General features: G+C 47.4%; 1 protein-coding gene across 1 annotated transcript in view; it reads right to left on the bottom strand.

Moving 5' to 3' along the window:
- Positions 1 to 18,373, bottom strand: part of syne1b (spectrin repeat containing, nuclear envelope 1b) — a 386,581-nt gene that overhangs the window by 215,719 nt on the left and 152,489 nt on the right. Inside the window, 8 exon segments of the mRNA XM_055638842.1 lie at positions 1,175 to 1,318; positions 3,790 to 3,943; positions 5,704 to 5,876; positions 7,136 to 7,300; positions 14,625 to 14,780; positions 15,141 to 15,284; positions 16,979 to 17,161; positions 17,978 to 18,149. Of these exon segments, the coding sequence (XP_055494817.1) occupies positions 1,175 to 1,318; positions 3,790 to 3,943; positions 5,704 to 5,876; positions 7,136 to 7,300; positions 14,625 to 14,780; positions 15,141 to 15,284; positions 16,979 to 17,161; positions 17,978 to 18,149 (1,291 nt within the window).

The following is an 18,373-nucleotide window of genomic DNA, read 5'->3' as shown; positions in this document are numbered from 1 at the left end:
TGCTTGAATTGGGATGGGATTAAGGGGCAGGTTCCAGGTGAGCTGAGTTTACTCCTGGGGAAGTGGATTAAGGAACAGGTGAAGGGAGATGCTGGTTTTCAAGAACTTGCTCTAGTGGTAAGGTGGCCAATACTGAAGAAAGGGTCTCGACCAAAAAAAATTATCTATTTCCTCCAGAGGGGCTGATTGGTCCGCTGAGTTACTCCAGCATTGTTGTCTATCTTTGGTTTAAACCAGCATCTGCAGTTCCTTTCAATACCGTACGGCAAAAATATAAGATCTATGGTCAGATACGTCACTTCCCGTGTGTCCTGTTGGGAGGGTCGAGTAGCAACCCCCTGGAGGGATGCGGAGACTGCATGTTCTTTCCCCAAACGGCATGGCTTACCCTTATCCCAAAGATATGCTCTTGGGTTACTTGGTGACTGTGGATTATCCCTTTATCCAAAGGTGTTGCCTGGCCAGCTAGGTTTCTAATGGTAAAGGAAATTATTGATGGATATGTGTGAGAGAACACACAATGGGGGAATGGGACAGATGAGAACCCATGGCTTGTTTCTGTTGTGGTAAGTGTATGAACAAGGCCAGGCTGGCTATGGTCCAGGTCCCGGGGGGGATAAACTGAGGTTCAGTCCCTGGGGGATGGCAGGTTGATTTGGGGTGGGAGTTGTGGTAGAAGCCCTATGGGGGAGGGGTTAATGGGCAGGTTCCAGGTGAGGTGAGTTACCCCCTAGGGAGGTGGATTAAGGAACAGGTGAAGGGTGATGCTGATTATAGAAGCTGCTCTCATGGTACAGTGGCCAATACTTATGGCAAATATATAAACCCGAGTCTGTGGTCAGATCCTGGCGATAGAGTAGGCCCGGCTTAACCATCGCGGACTCCAAATCGGCCCCGAGCCATGGGCGTCGATGGAACCGCGCCAACAAAAGCCACAGGAGGTGGACTGGTGAGAACTAAGGGGGGAGTTTGTGCAGCGGCAGGCAGTAGATAGGGTCGTTCAGTAACTTTGTCGTCACCGACACATGGCGACACTTGTGTACTGCCCAGGATGTGTGGGAAACAAAGCCTTTCACTGTACCTCGCCACCCTAGATACATGTGACAACAAAGTATCATTCATTCACATCCCGGACAACATTTGTCCACTTTAGTGCACTGGGTTTGTTTTGTACCTTTGCCTTGTCACTCAGAGAGTGAAAGCGCTCCTGAAGTTCTTGCAGCTCCAAACGCGTGACGTAGTGTTGGGCCATGCTCTCGCCTTTAGCCTGGATGGTTTCCAGCAGCTGGCTGTGACTCCCGATGTCTTCATACAGTAACTGGAAGAGCAGAATCCATGTTAGCATCAGTGCATGAAGGAGAAATAGTGTTGGTGCTCCCTTGAGTATTGCAAACTAAATCATCTCATCGTTTTCTTGCGATGTGAGCGACGTGTCATAGAGGTGGAGATTAGACTTGAGACAATCACCATGGAAACATGTCCTTCGGCCCGCCGAGTCTGTGCCGACCAGCGATCACCCCATACAATAGTGCAATCCTACATACTAGAGATAATTTACAATTTTTTTTTAAATTCAAAGCCAACTGACCTACAAACCTGCAATTCTTTGAAGTGTGGGAGGAAACCGGAGCACCCGGAGAAAACGCACACGGTCACAAAGTGAATGTACAAACTCCACACAGACAGTACCCGTAGTCAGGATCGAACTTGTGTCTATGATGCCGTGAGGCATAACTCTACCATTGCACCACCGTGCGGATTTTCTCCGATAATTGCCATCTCGCAGGTAAAACCAAGAGATTTTGTAAAAGATCCTAGACAGACATAACATGCAGGAGTAAGTCAGCCAGTCGGGCAGCATCTCGAGAGCAAAGGAATAACTGACGTTTCAGGTTGAGACCCATCTTCAGATAGAGAGTAAAAGATCCTGCTCGGTTTCCAAATGTTCACTAGTCCGGGATGGTCCAAGTGTCCCACAAAGAGAGCCAGCAACTTCTTCCCTTCATGTTTGTATTTCTTGATCTCAATAGTTGCACTCTGGATAAACAAGTGACCAAATGATGTGGACCCTTAATGCAGACGGCCAGGCCAGTAATTCAGTGATCGAGAAGACAATTTCGATGGCCTGGCCTAGACGACAGACACAGTGATCCACAAGATCAACCATATGATCCAGAGGGCAGATCCCGTGCTTTAGAGCAGAGACCTAGTGATCCAGGTGATTGACCCAATGAACCAAAGGGCAGACCCTGTGATTTATAGCCCAACTTGCCCACACCGACCAACATGTCCCATCTACACGTCCCACCTGCCTGCATTTGCTCCATAGCCCTCTGAATCCATCCTATCAAATGTTTTTTCAAAGAGGAAGCAAGTCCTTTCACATTTTCACATTGACCACCAGGTGGCGCCAACAATGGCTGCCTCGCCAACAGTTTGTCTCGTCCCTTCCTTCTTTCTTGTTTTTAGTAAGTGTTAAATGTATGTTTTAGTGTTCTTTAGCTTGTTTTATGTGGGGGTTGGGAGGTTGGGGGGGAAACCTTTTTAAATCTCTTACCTCGACAGAGGTGCGATTTTCTTCCGTATCGTATCTCTGACCGCACTGCGGCCTAACATCGAGGAGTTGGCAGCCCATGCTGGAGAGTGACTTCGAGAGCTCCAACCGTGGGAGCCTGCGGACTTTAACATCGTGGAGCTCGCAGTCTCTGGTTAGCGACCGACTTTGAGAGCTCCAAGCCGCAGTAGCTTCGACCGCCCCGAAGCGGGAGCTTCTATCGACCCGACTGCGGGTGATTCGACTGCCCCGACCGCGGGAGATTAAAGAGGAAGAAGATTAGACCTTCTTGCCTTCCATCCCAACGAGGAATGTGGGGAATCCACTGTGGTGGATGTTTATGGTGACTTTTATGTAGTTGTGTGTCTTGTTGCTTTTTTTTTAGTATGGCTGTACGGTAATTTAAGTTTCACTGTATCTTAGGTACATGTGACAATAAACAGACCTTTGAACCTTTGAACATTCTCGATTCTTCATCACATTTCAATGTTTAAATATCTGCCGGCACAACAGCAGCAAAAGTGATTCATTTTTGTCAAAGGAACTTCACTCTGCGGAACCCTCAAAGCTTTCTCTTGAAATCCAATGAAAGGTTAGAAGCAATCATCACAAGGTCCTTTTCCCATTTCACTCAAGTGTAAACTCCACCATGGGGCTCTGCAAACTACCTGACCCTGTCACCCAATCCCTCAAACCCTATTATCTTCCAGTGTTGTTCCTTCTGAAACTCATCGTTGAATCTGCTCCCTCCTTCCTTTCCGTCTGTTGCAATACCCAATAATGCGCTGTGGAAAATCGCTTCCCTTTATCACAACAAGTTGGGTGGCACGGAGGCAGCTGCTGCCTTCAGTTCTGGGTTCGATCTGACTACGGATGCTGTCTGTACAGATTTTGCACATTCTCCCTGTAACCGCGTGTTTTTTCCTCGGGAACTCCGGTTTCCTCCCACACTCTAAAGGCGTACAGGTTTGTGGATTAAGTGGCTTCTGTAAAAATTATAAATTGTCCCTAGTGTGTGTGGGATAGTGCTAGCGTACGGGGTGATTGCTGGTCAGTGCGGACTATTTGGGCCGTTAGGGCCTGTTTTCATGCTGTATCTCTAAAATCCAAAATCTCCAAGTTGTGGGACAAAACCGATCCTTGTGCCAGTCATTTTGAACTGCTCTAGTTATTACCACAACCACAGTTTTAGAGTCACAGACGATGGAAACATTCCATCCCTAACCTCCATTCACCTTGGCTTTGCCCAGTCCTGTGGCTTTGTCCCTAAGTTCTGTACATTGTCGTTCACAAGCCTTTAGGTCTCCTTCCATGCGATCCATCCAGCTTAGGAACTGCCGGACATCATCCTGGTAACTGGTCCACTGGGATAATGCTGCTTCCAGTTGGCTGAATACGGGATTAAAGAAAAAACATGTTATTAATGCAAAACATCTGAAATGTTAATAGAAACATAGAAAATAGGTGCAGGAGGCCATTTGGCCCTTTGGCCCTTTGCCAGCTTGTGATCATGGCTGATCATCCACAATCAGTAACCCGTGCCTGCCTTCTCCCCATAGCCCTTGATTCCGCTAGCCCCTAGAGCTCTGTCTAACTCTCTTTTAAATTCATCCAGTAAATTGGCCTCCACTGCCTTCTGTGGCACAGAATTCCACAAATTCACAACTCTCTGGTTGTAAACGTTTTATCTCATCTCAGTTTTAAATGACCTCCCCTTTATTCTTCGACTGTGGGCCCTAGTTCTGAACTCCCCCAACATTGGGAACATTTTTCCTGCATCTAGATTGTCCAGTCCTTTTATAATTTGAGGTTAGCTCATAAAACTTGTGGCCCTTGTGGCTAAAGGGATCAGAGGGTATGGAGAGAAGGCAGGTACGGGATACTGAGTTGGATGATCAGCCCTGATCATATTGAATGGCGGTGCAGGCTCGAAGGGCCGAATGGCCTACTCCTGCACCTAATTTCTATGTTTCTATGTTTCTAAAACACATCGCCTAGTCGAGTTAAACCAGTTACCAATTTTCCCGACCATGTTTCATTTAGTTTAGTTTAGAGATACAGCGCGGAAACAGGCCCTTCGGCCCACCGGGTCCATGACCACCAGCGATCCCTGCACATTAACACTATCCTACACCCACTAGAGACAAGTTTTACATTTACCAAGCCAATTAACCTACAAACCTGTACGTCTTTAGAGTGTGGGAGGAAACCGAAGATCTCGGAGTAAACCCACATGGTCATGGGGAGAATGTACAAACTCCGTACAGACAGCACCCGTGGTCTGGATCGAACCTGGGTCTCTGGCGCTGCATTCATTGTAAGACAGTAACTCTACTGCTGCGCCACCTTATGAATATGATTTTCAGCCTGACTAATGCTCACATATTTCAGTGTGACCATAACACAGTACAGCACAAAAACAACCCACATTGTCTGTGCCAAACATGATGTTGTTAAACTAATCTCCTCTGAAGAAGTAGTAAAAGGCCTGTCCCACGAGCATTCGACTCCATGCGGCAAGCGCAACCTAAGCGACTCTATGCGGCAAGCGCTACCTAACGTGGTCGCTTGAGCCGTACGGCCTCGCGGGGCTGGTCCCACTTCGATCGCCGGAGCCGTATGGAGTTGTGCGGAGTTGGTCCCGACATCGCGCGGCATCGCAACGGCCTGCCGGCCTGCAGCCGCCTCAACGCCGTATGTCACGAGCGAACTTCCCGTGGACTTCGCTCGCACTTCATGTCACTCACTCGACCTCCGCGCGGCCCCCGCTTCTGGTTAGGTCGCGCTTGCCGCATGGAGTCGCTTGCCGCATGGAGGCGCATGCTCGTGGGTCAGGCCCTTTAGTCTCCTAATAGCAGTAATGGTGGAAGCTATGGGATTCAAGTGATGGTGTTATGTTGTGGAAGGCATTTGGGATGATGCTTAATGTGCTCTTTGACTGAGGCACAGGGGCGGCACAGTGGTGCAGCGGTAGAGTTGCTGCCTTACAGCAACAGGGGCATTGTTCCCCATGATTGACGAGTTTGGGAGCATGCAGTGATCATCAATGATGGTTATTGTGATGAGGGTTTGCTGTGGTAACGTGACTGGGTTGGCTTTGGGTGAGTTTAGTGCACTCCCTTACACCGTGACCACTGTGAGGAACTCACCTCTTGCACTGAATGGAGAACGAAAGAAGTGAGTCCCAGGAATCTTTCAGATCCTCCATTTGCTTGCGGACGGTGGGAGCGCCCTCAGGGGACGTGCTCCTCAGGACAGACTCCCCGCGGGTCAGCACCATCTTCAGTTGAATCTCCTTTTCTTGTCTGAGCGCGAGGAGAGCCTGTTGAAAGAGTGATTTAATTGCAGTTGGCAGGGTTCACCGATGCCACCCTGTCCAGAGGAAGCTTTTTAATTAAAGACATTCATCCATAGTGATGATGGATATCAGTGACAAGGTGGGTGATAGGGTGAATATCCATCCCATGAGACATTTTACTGTTTGGCCATCTCTTTGTGTGCTGGTCACACAAGTGGATCTACAGCCATGCATTACAATTGCTCCCTAATAGAAACATAGAAAATAGGTGCAGGAGTAGGCCATTCGGCCCTTCGAGTTAGCACCGCCATTCAATATGATCATGGCTGATCATCTAAAATCAGTACCCCATTCCTGCTTTCTCCCCATTTCCCTTGATTCCGTTAGCCCTTAGAGCCAAACCTGACTCTCTGTTGAATACACTCTTTTAAATCTCTACTCTGGCAGCAACATTTCTCACTTTAACTTTGCTACTAAACATTATTAACGTCATTCCCTTTCTCATGGTACATGGATAGGACACGTATGGAGAGTTATGAACCAAACGCAGGCAGGTGGGACTAGTGTAGCCAGGGCATGTTGGCCGGTGTGGACAAGTTGGGCAGAAGGGCCTGTTCCCACACTGTATCACTCTATGACTCTAAGTATCTGTACACCATAGATGGTTCGATTATGATCATGTGTTGTCTTTCTGCTGACTGGTTAGCCCGCAGCAAAAGCTTCTCACTGTACCTCGGTACACGTGACAATAAACTAAACACAAAAATGTTGCCCCTCAGATCCCGTATGATTTTTTCTCCCCTCAACTTAAAACTATGCTTCTAGTTTTAGACTCCATTAACATTGATATTCACCCTGTCTACTGTATGTTCCCTCGTGATTCTACAAACCTCTATAAGATCACCCTTCAGCCTCCTGTGATCCAGTCTATCCAGCCTGTCCTATAAATCTCCCCCCCCCCCCCAGATTGGGTAGCATGATCTACTCTGACCCTCTGGTGTGGTGCTAGGGGATTCATGCACTGTTGGAGGTGTCATCCTGCCACTAACATGTTAAAACGGTGCTCTTTTCCTCTTTTCCCACTATTGCAAGGTATTCTCTCACAAGGCATTCGTTCTGGCTGCTGGAGTCTCCCTTGTGGCATGGCCAACGTAATGGACAATCCATTGCACAGAACGTGCCCTTGATTTGCTTTCTCTCTCTCTCCGCGAGGGATTCCAAACCGGGCACTTGCATTTTGGAAAAGCGGACGTGCGAATGGCGACGCGACTGATGTGACTCACCTCGACCTTGGCCATCCGGCTGTCCAGCATGTTTTTATCAGCAGTGGGAGTGCAATAGGATTCCAGCATGTGCCTGGCGTCAGCCAACCAGTCCTGGAGCTCCTTCAGTCCCTGGGAGAACTGCTGGTGTTCCGTCACTGTCCGCTGCACCCTCAAAGCTTTCTCCTGAAGTTCAACAAAAGGGTAGGAGGCGTCATCACAAGGTCCTCTCCCATTTTACCCCAGCAAGTGTAAACTCCAGCCTGGAGTTCTGCACCACTATCTGGCCCAGTAACCCGATCACACAAGCCAGATTACCTTCAGCAATGTGTCGGAAGGAACTGGTTTACACCGAAGATAGACACAAAATGCTGGAGTAACTCAACGGGATTCCTTCTATCCAGAGATGCTGCCTGTCCCGCTGAGTTACTCCAGCATTGTGTGTCTATCTTCGGTCTTTACTCTCAGCAACGTTACTTCTGAAAGCCGCCATTGAATCTGCTCCCTCCAGCTTTTCAGTCTGTTTCAATACCCAGCAACCCTCTGTGCAAAAACATTTCCTTCATCACCTCTCCAAGTTGTGGGACAAAACCAATGATTGTGCCAGTTGTTTTAAACTGCTCCAGTTATCACCACAACCACATGTTTAGAGATAAAGAGCGCTAAAAAGGTCTGAAGAACTGTCCCGACCTGAAACGCCATCAATCATTTCTCTCCAGAGATGCTGCCTGACCCGCTGAGTTACTCCAGCACTGTGTCTATCTTCAGTATATAACAGCATCTGCAGCTCCTTTGTACACATAAAAAGGCACCAATTGGTCCATGCCAACCAAGATGTCTCATCGAATGTACTATAGTACCATTTACCTGCATATGAGTCATCTTCCGCTAAACCTTGTCTATCCATATATCTGTCCGGTTCTCTTTCAATTGCTGCTTTTGTACCTGCCTCAACCACTTCCTCTGGCAGTTCATTCCATAAACCTACCACCCTCTGCATGAATAAAGTGCCCTTCAAGTTCCTATTAAATCTTTCCCCTCTCATCTTACACCTACGTGTGCCAGTAGTTTTTGGTGTCCCTTACCCTGGTGAGAAGATGATGTGTGAATTCACCCTATCTATGCCCCTCATGATTTTATACACTGCTATATGATTACCCTTCAGCCTCCTGCTGTTCAAGGAACAAAGTCCTCACCTCCCAAATCTCTCCCTGTAGCTTAGACTCTAGAGTTTAGAGATACAGCGTGGCAACATTTTTGTAAATCATCTCTGCACCCATTTTCTAGCTTAATGGGATACTTCTTGTGGTAGGGTGACTAAAATTGAAGCAAATTCTCACCAATGTATTCAACAACTGTAACATAACGTTGCAGCTTCTATACTCAATTCGTTGACTGATAAATGCAAGCATGCTCAAAGTTAACTTCACCAGTCTATCTATCAAGACAAGGATTGATAGACTTTAGAGATACAACATGGAAACAGGCCCTTTAGCCCACCAAGTCCATGCCAACCAGCGATCACCCCGTACACTAGCACTAAACTACACATTAGAGACAATTTGCAAAAGGCAATTAACTTACAAACGTACATCATTGGGGCGTGGGAAGAAACGGGAGCACCTGGAGGAAACCTGCGCAGTCACAGAGAGAACACACAAACTCCATACAGGCAGCACCCATAGTCAGGATTGAATCTGGGTCTCTGGTGCTGTAAGGCAGCAACTCTACCGCTGCGCCACTGTGCCACCTTCTCCAAACCCTCTCCTGAATGAATTCCATCTGCCACTTTCGTAACAGGCATTAAAAAAAAACAGGAGCAGGAGTAAGCCCTCAAAGCTGCTGTCTCATTTGATAAGATCATGGCTGATATTGCGAAATATTGGTGTGTGGATGGCTTTGCCTAGTTTGACCAGTCCGTTGAATCTACCTGCAACCTGGAACTTCCAGCCGCACAGTGGAACGCGTTGCTGACATTTAAACATGATAAAATAAATGTACGGGTGTCAGGGGTTATGGGGAGAAGGCAGGTGAATGATGTTGAGAGGGAAAGATAAATCAACAATGATTGAATGGTGGGGAGGGAGGAGGGGAGGAGGAGGAGGAGGAGGTGGAGGAGGGGGGAAGGGGGAGGAGGAGAGGAGGAGGAGAGGGGAGAGGTGAGGGGGGAAGAGGAGGAGGAGGAGGAGGTGGGAGGGGGGAGGAGGAGAGGTGGGGAGGGGAGAGGGGAGGGGGGGAGGGAGGAGGAGGAGGAGGAGGAGGAGGAGGAGGAGGAGGGGGAGGGGGGGAGGAGGAGGGGGGGGGAGGGGGAGGAGGGAAGAAGGAGAGAAGGAGAGGAGAAGGAGGAAGGAAGAAGGAAGAAAGAAGGGAAGAAAGAAGGAAGAAAGGGAGAAAGGAAGGATGGATAGAAGGATGATTTGAGACCTTGTTTGTCTCTGGAATAAAGCCAATAGAGTGAATTCACCTTGTGTGTGTGTGTGTGTGTGTGCGCACGCCAATGTATTCATAATAGATCTGGTGCCATGACCATACTGTATAAACATGGTCAAGTGTGATTCTCTTGTTCATGTGGCATGCAGCAAGAGATTAGTACACATTCAGAGGTTGTGGCCACAGTTTAAACACTGGCAGTAGTCACGAGGCAGAGATTTGCACATTTGAATTTTAATTGGAGTGATTTTCACTCACTGATTTAAAAGTCAACATTCACCAATTTCCATAATTGCACCTTCCCATATCTCCCGGTCCCACCTCCCTGACTCTCAGTCTGATGAAAGGTCTCGACCTCAAACGTCACCTATTCCTTTTCTCCAGAGATGCTGCCTGACCCGCTGAGTTACTCCAGCACTTTGTGTCTATCTTCACTAATTCAACCCGGCAGTGCTTACAATGTCTGCAGCAGTGGGGTCAGCTCCAGTGACTGGAGACGTCTATAATGTTGCTTTACAGACGACACTGGCCCGAGTTTTACATCTAATACGAATCGCTTACATCTGCATAATCTAAATAATCCCCCACAGCCCTGCTTTTCCAGGAAGCTGTTAGGCTACGATGCCAACTGCTTGGTAGCAATCCTGCTTCTAATCAGAAGGTCATGGGTTCAATTCCCTGTGCAAGAGATACGAGTACATCATCTACATTAATGCTCCCAGTGCAACATCGGTTCACATGGCACTTTTTGAGTGAAGTATTAAATCGAGGCATTTTTGTCTCTCAGTTGAACAGAGTTGCTGCAGTTTAGTACAACACTCTGCTCAGCCACAAACTATAATTTGAGGAAGAACATTCTTGCTCTTGAGGGGGTGCAACGTAGATTTACAAGGTTAATTCCCGGGATGGCAGGACTGTCATATGCTGAGAGAATTGAGCAGCTGGGCTTGTACACTCTGGAGTTTAGAAGGATGAGAAGGGATCTCATTCAAACATATAAGATTGTTAAGGGCTTGGACAGGCTAGATGCAGGAAGATTGTTCCCGATTATTTACTAGAATGTTGCCTGGGTTTCAACAACTAAGTTACAGAGATAGGTTGAATAAGTTAGGTCTTTATTCTCTGGAGCGCAGAAGGTTAAGGGGGGGGACCTGATAGAGGTCTTTAAAATGATGAGAGGGATAGACAGAGTTGATGTGGACAAGCTTTTCCCTTTGAGAATAGGGAAGATTCAAATAAGAGGACATGACTTCAGAATTAAGGGACAGAAGTTTAGGGGTAACATGAGGGGGAACTTCTTTACTCAGAGAGTGGGTAGCGGTGTGGAATGAGCTTCCAGGGGAAGTGGTGGAGGCAGGTTCATGGGTATCATTTAAAAATAAATTGGATAGGCATATGGATGAGAAGGGAATGGAGGGTTATGGTATGAGTGCAGGCAGGGGGGACTAAGGGGGAAAAAAATTTGGTTCAGCACGGACTTGTAGGCCGAGATGGCCTGTTTCCGTGTGCTGTAATTGTTATATGGTTATATGGGTTATATGATGTTGGGGAAGTCCAGAACAGTTTAAAGATAAGGGGGAAATCTTTTAGGACCGAGATGAGAAAAACATTTTTTTTCACACAGAGAGTGGTGAATCTCTGGAATTCTCTGCCGCAGAAGGTAGTTGAGGCCAGTTCATTGGCTATATTTAAGAGGGAGTTAGATGTGGCCCTTGTGGCTAAAGGGATCAGGGGGGTATGGAGAGCGAAGGCAGGTACAGGATACTGAGTTGGATGATCAGCCATGATCATATTGAATGGCGGTGCAGGCTCGAAGGGGCGAATGGGCCTACTCCTGCACCTATTTTCTATGTTTCTATATTTCTATGTTTTTCTAAATGGAATGAAACTAAACTGAAACTAAGTGGTAATGAAAAGTCCTCTGAGTCAAGTAAATGCTCCTGCAGCATTCTTGAGATTCAACATCTCTCTGTGTTGAGGTCATTCAGGGATTGTGCCTCCCAGATATAAAATGAAAAGATCATTAGGAGAGTGGATAGCACTAAAATCATTCATTGTCAATATCCTCGGGGGGTACTAGTGACCAGAAACTGAACTGGAGTAGCCATGTGGAGCAATGTAGCGACAAGGGAAGGTCAAAGGCTAGAGACCCTGCAGTGGGACCCCGCTAGTGAATAGCTGTCCACCACATGCCAGGAGTGTGAGGAAATACTCTCCACCTGTTGATGAATGCAGCTTCAACCAACGCTCAAGAATCTCAACAGCATAAAACACAGGGGGAACACAAGAAACTGCAGATACTCGAGGATTCATTCATCATCGTTGAAAACATTAGCGACACAGTGTTGCTGGTTTCCGACTGGATCAGTGACGGACGCACCACACATCTCTGTCCCCCAGTTCCTGCGGACATCTGCCGCTGGAAGTATAGGATTTTGGTGTGTGTGTGTGTTTTGTCATCATTCCTTACAATGCCGTGTACGACAGTGGTCGCAACTTCGACTGAAGTGTGGATGGCCGTTGGCTCGCCAGAAGTTCATCCGCCCTTTGACAGGTCTTGTTCTTGGTCCTGCTGGGGGTCCAGGTGGGGGAGACAGTTTAGTGGCCGACTATCGGACCATGGAGCAGGTAGCATGGGATTACATGGTACCTGTGGTGGGGGGAACTCGACCTGACCTGACCTGACCTACTCGAGGAACTCCAGGTATAAGGTATAGAAGTGTGAAAGCGCGCACCTCCAGAGTCAGGGACCGTTTCTTCCCAGCTGTTATCATTCTATCGACAACTAGAGAGCGGTCCTGATCTACTATTTATCTCATTGGAGACCCTCGGACTATCTTTGATCAGAGTTTACTGGCTTTATCTTGCATTAAATGTCATTCACATTATTCCCTTTATCGTATATCTGCACACTGTGAATGGCTCAATTGTAATCATGTATTGTCCGCTGACTGGTTAGCACGCAAACAAAAGCTTTTCACTGTACCACGGTACATGTGACACTAAACTAAACTAAACTAAACTTAGTCGGTCAGGCAGCATCAGTGGAGGGGATGTACCAACGTTTTGGGTCGGGACTCTCTTCAATCTGGTTCCTATCCATATCTCTCCCGGAGGCCATACATTCCACCCCTTCACTTCTCTCATCACCTGACACCCATTTGTTTCCTTTTCACCTCTCGTCTTTGTCACTTACTCTGCTAATCACATGCCCCTTCACCCGTATCCACCTATCGCTTGCCAGGCTTTGTCCCGCCCCAACTCTCTTTGCCAGCTTTCTCCATCCTACTGATCAGTCTGAATAAGGGTCCCAATCCGAAATGTTGTCAATCTATTCCCTTCGTAGATGCTGCCTGACCCACTGAGTTCGTCCAGTACTTTGTCTTTTTACCATATGAGACATAATGGCCTGCTTGATAGGCACACTCTATCCACAACCATTCTCTCACCCAATCACGGACACATAGTTGCTATGTGTGATACAGCAGCCTGTACAGTATCAGAGGCACTACTGACTTCTTACACAGAACACTCCAAACCAACAAACTCTACCTGCTGGAAGGACAAGGACACCAAAAGCACACCACAAGTAACCTACAAGCCCTACACTTAGTAGAGGATAGTTAAACATTGGAACTCACTGCCATAGAGGGCTGTGGAGGCCAGGTCAGTGGATATTTTTAAGGCAGAGGTGGATAGATTCTTGATTAGAACGGGTGTCAAGGGTTATGGAGAGAAGGCAGAGATCAGCCATGATTGAATGGTAGAGTGGGCTCGATGGGCCGAATGGCCTAATTGCACTTCCTAAGTTCTAGTGTGACTTAGAAATACATCGGCATTCCTTCACCGTCACTGGGTCATAACTCCTGACACCCTTTCCCTAACACCTTTGTGATTATACCCAATCCTCAGGGACTGCATCGGATCAAGAGGACTGTGGTGGGCTGTGGTGCAGCAGTAGAGTTGCTGCCTTACGGCACCAGAGACACCGGTTCGATCCTGACTACGGGTGCTCTCCGTAAGTAATTTGAACATTCTCCCTGTGACCGCGTGGGTTTTCTCCGGGGGCTCTGGTTTCCTTCCCAACTTCAAATACGTACAGGTTTGTAGGTTAATTGCCTTCGGTATGAATTATAAATTGTCCCTAATGTGCAGGATAATGATAGTATACGGGGCTCACAGATCAGCGCAGACTCAGTAGGCCGACGGATCTGTTTCCGCACTGTAATGTCAAAAAATTAAAGTCTCAACGCCACTTTAGGGTGATTTGAGATGAGCGATTACAAAGAAACAAAGAACTGCAGATGCCGGTTGATACGCAAAAGGACAGAAAGTGCTGGAGTAACTCTGCCAATCAAGCAGCATCTCTGGAGAACATGGATAGGTGACATTTTGGGTTGAAATCCTTCTTCAGATATGGTCTTGACTTGAAATCCCTGTTCCCCAGAGATGCCGCCTGACGGCTGAGTTTTTGTTAATTAAATGCTGACTCATCCTGTGAAAAACCACACATCCCTTGAATGAATAAAAAAGGACAGCTTCTTAATCTGAGACACAAGCTACATTTAATATTCCAATCACCAGTGAATGTCAGATTTTAGAAAAGGTCTTTGAGATTTTGGGCGGCATGGTGGCGTAACGGTAGAGTTACTGCCTTACAGCGCCAGAGACCTGGGTTCAATCCTGACTATGGGTGCTGTCTGTACGGAGTTTGGACGTTCTCCCTGTGACCCGGGTGCTCTAGCTTCCTCCCACACTCCAAAGATGGAGAGGTTTGTAGGTTAATTGGCTTTGGTTAAAAGTTGTAAATTGTCCTTCTGGTCAGTGCCAATTCGGTGGGCCGCCGGGCCTGTTTCCGCACTGTATCTCTAAAGTATCTCTCATGTCTACAGTCAGGTGCAGAGTTCTCCTCACCATTGACACTCTGTACCTCTCACCTAACCAAAAATTGATTCGGAAATTCGAGCAAAGTTACAAATCAACAGAAGCAAACCACAGAGTTTGCTGCAATATTGTTTCTTTTGAGGGTTAGCGCTTGCTTTTGACGTTTGAGCAGAACACGCTGACTTCCAGTCCTTACCTTGGCTAAGTTACTCAAGGCTAAATACCAAGCGGACAGCTGAGACACTCTGTGCGTAAAGCTTTTGTTAGACGCTTGCTCTTCCCACAGGTGGTGAGCTTTCTCTTTCAGCTTGTTTAGCTGTGGTTCGCGGGAGGCTATATCCTCTAGGATAGACTGGAAGGCATAAGCAGGTGTGCAAAAGAAAAACAGGTTACAGAGCGTATTATATGGAGCTGCGGCAAAAGCATCCAGAGCCGTTTCGACTCGTATTACCGTGTCGCACACTGAAAACAAAGCACATCAAAAGCAGTTAGTGAACATTAGCTGCTTGTTAAAACAAGGGACACGTTACAATGCTAAGGCAAGGCAGGCTACTACAGAAGCGGGATGGAGGCCCTGAGTCATGAGTGGCAGCAAAATATGATAATCATTGTCATAATTCAACCCCCCCCCTCCCACTGTTAGAGAATCACGTGCAGCTTGTGATGGAATGTAGTTTGCTGCTGCTCAGTTGCTGGCGAGATGCTCGAGTACCTGCAATCTGAACTGTTCGTTTTTCTTCGCTAGCAGGTCGGGCAGCTGAGCGCTGCTCCCTTGTACGGCCATTTCTGTGGCGACCAGCCACTCCTGCACAGGGCCAACACCTGCCTCAAAGTCCTTCATCTGGGACTGCAGGTTCTGGGAGAAGGAAGAAAGACACAGGTCATTGTGTGGAGGAAGGCAATGCAGGTGCCGGTTTACAACGAAGATAGACCCAATGTGCTGGAGTAACTCAGTGGGTCAGACAGCATCTCTGGAGAGAAGGAACAGGTGACGTTTCAGGCTGAGACCCTTCTTTGTAGGCACACTATACATGGCGAATCATTGCATACTTTGTGTATGGTGTGCAAAACCAAGACTTTCACTGTGATATGTCAGGTGATAATAAAGTATCATTCATTAATTCATGCATTCATTCATTCATTCATTCATTCATTCATTCATTCATTCATTCACTCTTTCACTCACTCACTCATCATTCACTCATTCACTCTCTCTCATTCATTCACTCACTCAATCATTCACTCATCTCTCGCTCATTCACTCATCTTCGCTCATTCATTCGATCATTCATTGATTAATTTGCTCATTCATTCATCACTCACTCATTCATTCATTCATTCATTCAAACATACATTCATTCAATCATTCATTTGTTCATTTATTCAGAGGGTGAATTTGTGGAATTCTCTGCCACAGAAGGCTGTGAAGGCAAAGCCAGTGGATATATTTAAGGCAGAGATAGATAGATTCTTGATTAGTACGGGTGTCAGGGGTTATGCGGAGAAGGCAGGAGAATGGAGTTAGGAGGGAGAGATAGATCAGACATGATTAAACGGCATAGTAGACTTGATGGGCTGAATGGCCTAATTCTACTCCTATCACTTATGAACATATTCATTCATTCAGTCTGAAGAAGGGTCTTAAACCGAAACATCACCTATTCCTTTTCTCCAGAGATGCTGCCGGACCCGCTGTTACTCATTTTGTGTCTAAAGACAGATTGTTGGTGAGGACGGGAAAAAAAAGTCTGAATCGAACGTGACCCCGGCCCTTTAAAAACTGACCTCAATAAACGAGAGCTTGCAGCAGGCTTTTGAAAACTGCGCCTTTCAAGTTAAAGGTGACAAGTTGCAACAGGATTGGCTCTGCTGATGTGCAAGTGTGCATGAACACAAGATGCATGGAAAAAACACGACAGAGGGGACCAGGAAAGGTTGTCTGTGCAGAGAATGGTTCACAACTCACGCCAATAGACAGCAGTATTGGAGACATTGATGGGCATGTGAGAGAGGACAGGTTATAACAAGTGGAGGAATGGGGCTCATGGAAGTATTCTGAGATCCAGCATAGATTCGCTGGGTCGAATGTCGTAAGGAACAACAAGAAGGGCGGCCCGGTGGCGCAGCGGTAGAGTTGCTGCCTCACGGCGTCAGAGACTCTGGTTCCATCCTGAACATGGGTGTTGTCTGTACAGAGTTTGTACGTTCTCCCCATGTGATCTGCATGGAGTTTCTTCGGTTGCTCTGGCTTCCTCCCACACTCCAAAGACATAGAGGTTTGTAGCTTCATTAGCTTGGTAAATGTGTAGGGTGTGTGTAGGCTAGTGTTAGGATGCGGGGATCGCTGGTTGGAGCGGACTCGGTGGTCCGGAGGGCTTGTTTCTGCACTGTGTCTAGAAAACGAAAAAACTAAAACCATTCGGCCCAACATGTCTACTCCGCCATTCAATCATGTCTGATCTCTACTTCCCTCTTAAACCCCGTTCTCCTGCCTGCTCCCCACAACCCCTGACACCCGTACTAACCATGGAGTTGGTGTTCGCCTCCTACCTGTAAGGCCGCCTCCTTTTGGTGAAGATTTGCCAGCAGATTCTTCCAGTCCAACTTGGCTGTGGTCACCTTGGCCTTTATTGCCTCCGCCTTCTCCTTGCTGAGGATCCGGCTCAGGAGCTCACCTTTGGAAATCAGGGTGTTTAGTTTGCCCTGACACGCCTCGCTCTCCAACAGGAAATCCTGTAGCCAAAAGCAAAAACCACTTTCAGGAGTCGAGAAAGAAATACAAGTCTTGTTTTTTTTAATATCAACAGGACCAGTGCTTTTGTTTGAAATTTGTGTTTCAAATTTTTGATGTTATAAAAATGTGACTCAAGCTTGAAAAATTAAATGTATTAATTAAATTAGGCGGTCTGGCTCTTAAACAACTTTTTAAGAAAAGGACACAAAGTGCTGGAATAACTCTGCGGGTAAGGCAGTATCACTGGAGAACATGGATAGGGGACATTTTGGGACGGGATCCTTCAGACTGATCAGTGGCGGCACAGTGGGACAACCTTACAGCGCCAGTGACCCAGGTTCAATCCTGATCATCGGTGATGTCATCATAGCTGTGACCACATGGGTTTACTCCGGGTGCTCCGGTTTCCCAGTTAATTGGCCTATAAATCGCCCTTAGTGTGTAGGATAGAATTAGTGTATGGGTGATCGCTGGTCGCCCTGGACCCGATGGGCCAAAGGGCCTGTTGCCAAGCTCTATCTCTAAACTAAACTTCTCCCCGTGACCTGCGTGGGTTTTGCTGCTGCTCCTGCTGCTCCCGTCTCCTCCCACACTCCAAAGACGTACAAGGTTTGTAGGTTTACTGGATTGGTAAAATTGTAAATTGTCCTTAGTGTGTGTAGGATATTGTCAGTGTGAGGGGATCGCTGGGCGGTACGGACTCGGTGGGCCGAAGGGCCTGTTTCCGCGTGGTATCTCTAAACTTAAAAACTAAACTAAACATGCTTAATGGAAGTGGCTGTTTTCGTGATGTCTGTGTGTGGTGAACACTTCACCTGCAGTTTCTGGATTATTGCCGTGGCCTCGTCGATGTTTTGCGGCGTATCGAAGCAGGTGGTGATTTTGGTGTTGATCATCCACTGCTGGAATTCTCTGAAGGTGGTGCGGAATCGTTGCTCCAGGGCCTTCTCCTTGCTCTGACAGTACTTGGCCGTCTGCAAACAAAGGCTGCAGTTTACAGCAAACAAGGAAACAGGGGGTTATTCACTAGGAACATCAGAACCTGACATTCCCCCCCCCCCCCCCCCCCCCCCCCCCCCCCCCCCCCCCCCCCCCTCCCCCGCTATCCCCAAGACTTTCTGCGGATTAGGCACAAAAAGCTGGAGTAACTCAGCGGGGTCAGATAGCATCTCTGGAGAAAAGTAAAAGGTGACATTTCGGATCGAGACCGT

The sequence above is a fragment of the Leucoraja erinacea genome, chromosome 8 (genome assembly GCF_028641065.1).
Source record: "Leucoraja erinacea ecotype New England chromosome 8, Leri_hhj_1, whole genome shotgun sequence".
Taxonomy (NCBI): domain Eukaryota; kingdom Metazoa; phylum Chordata; class Chondrichthyes; order Rajiformes; family Rajidae; genus Leucoraja; species Leucoraja erinaceus.
Note: the sequence above shows the minus strand (reverse complement) of the source record. Positions and strands in the feature narration are given on the sequence as shown.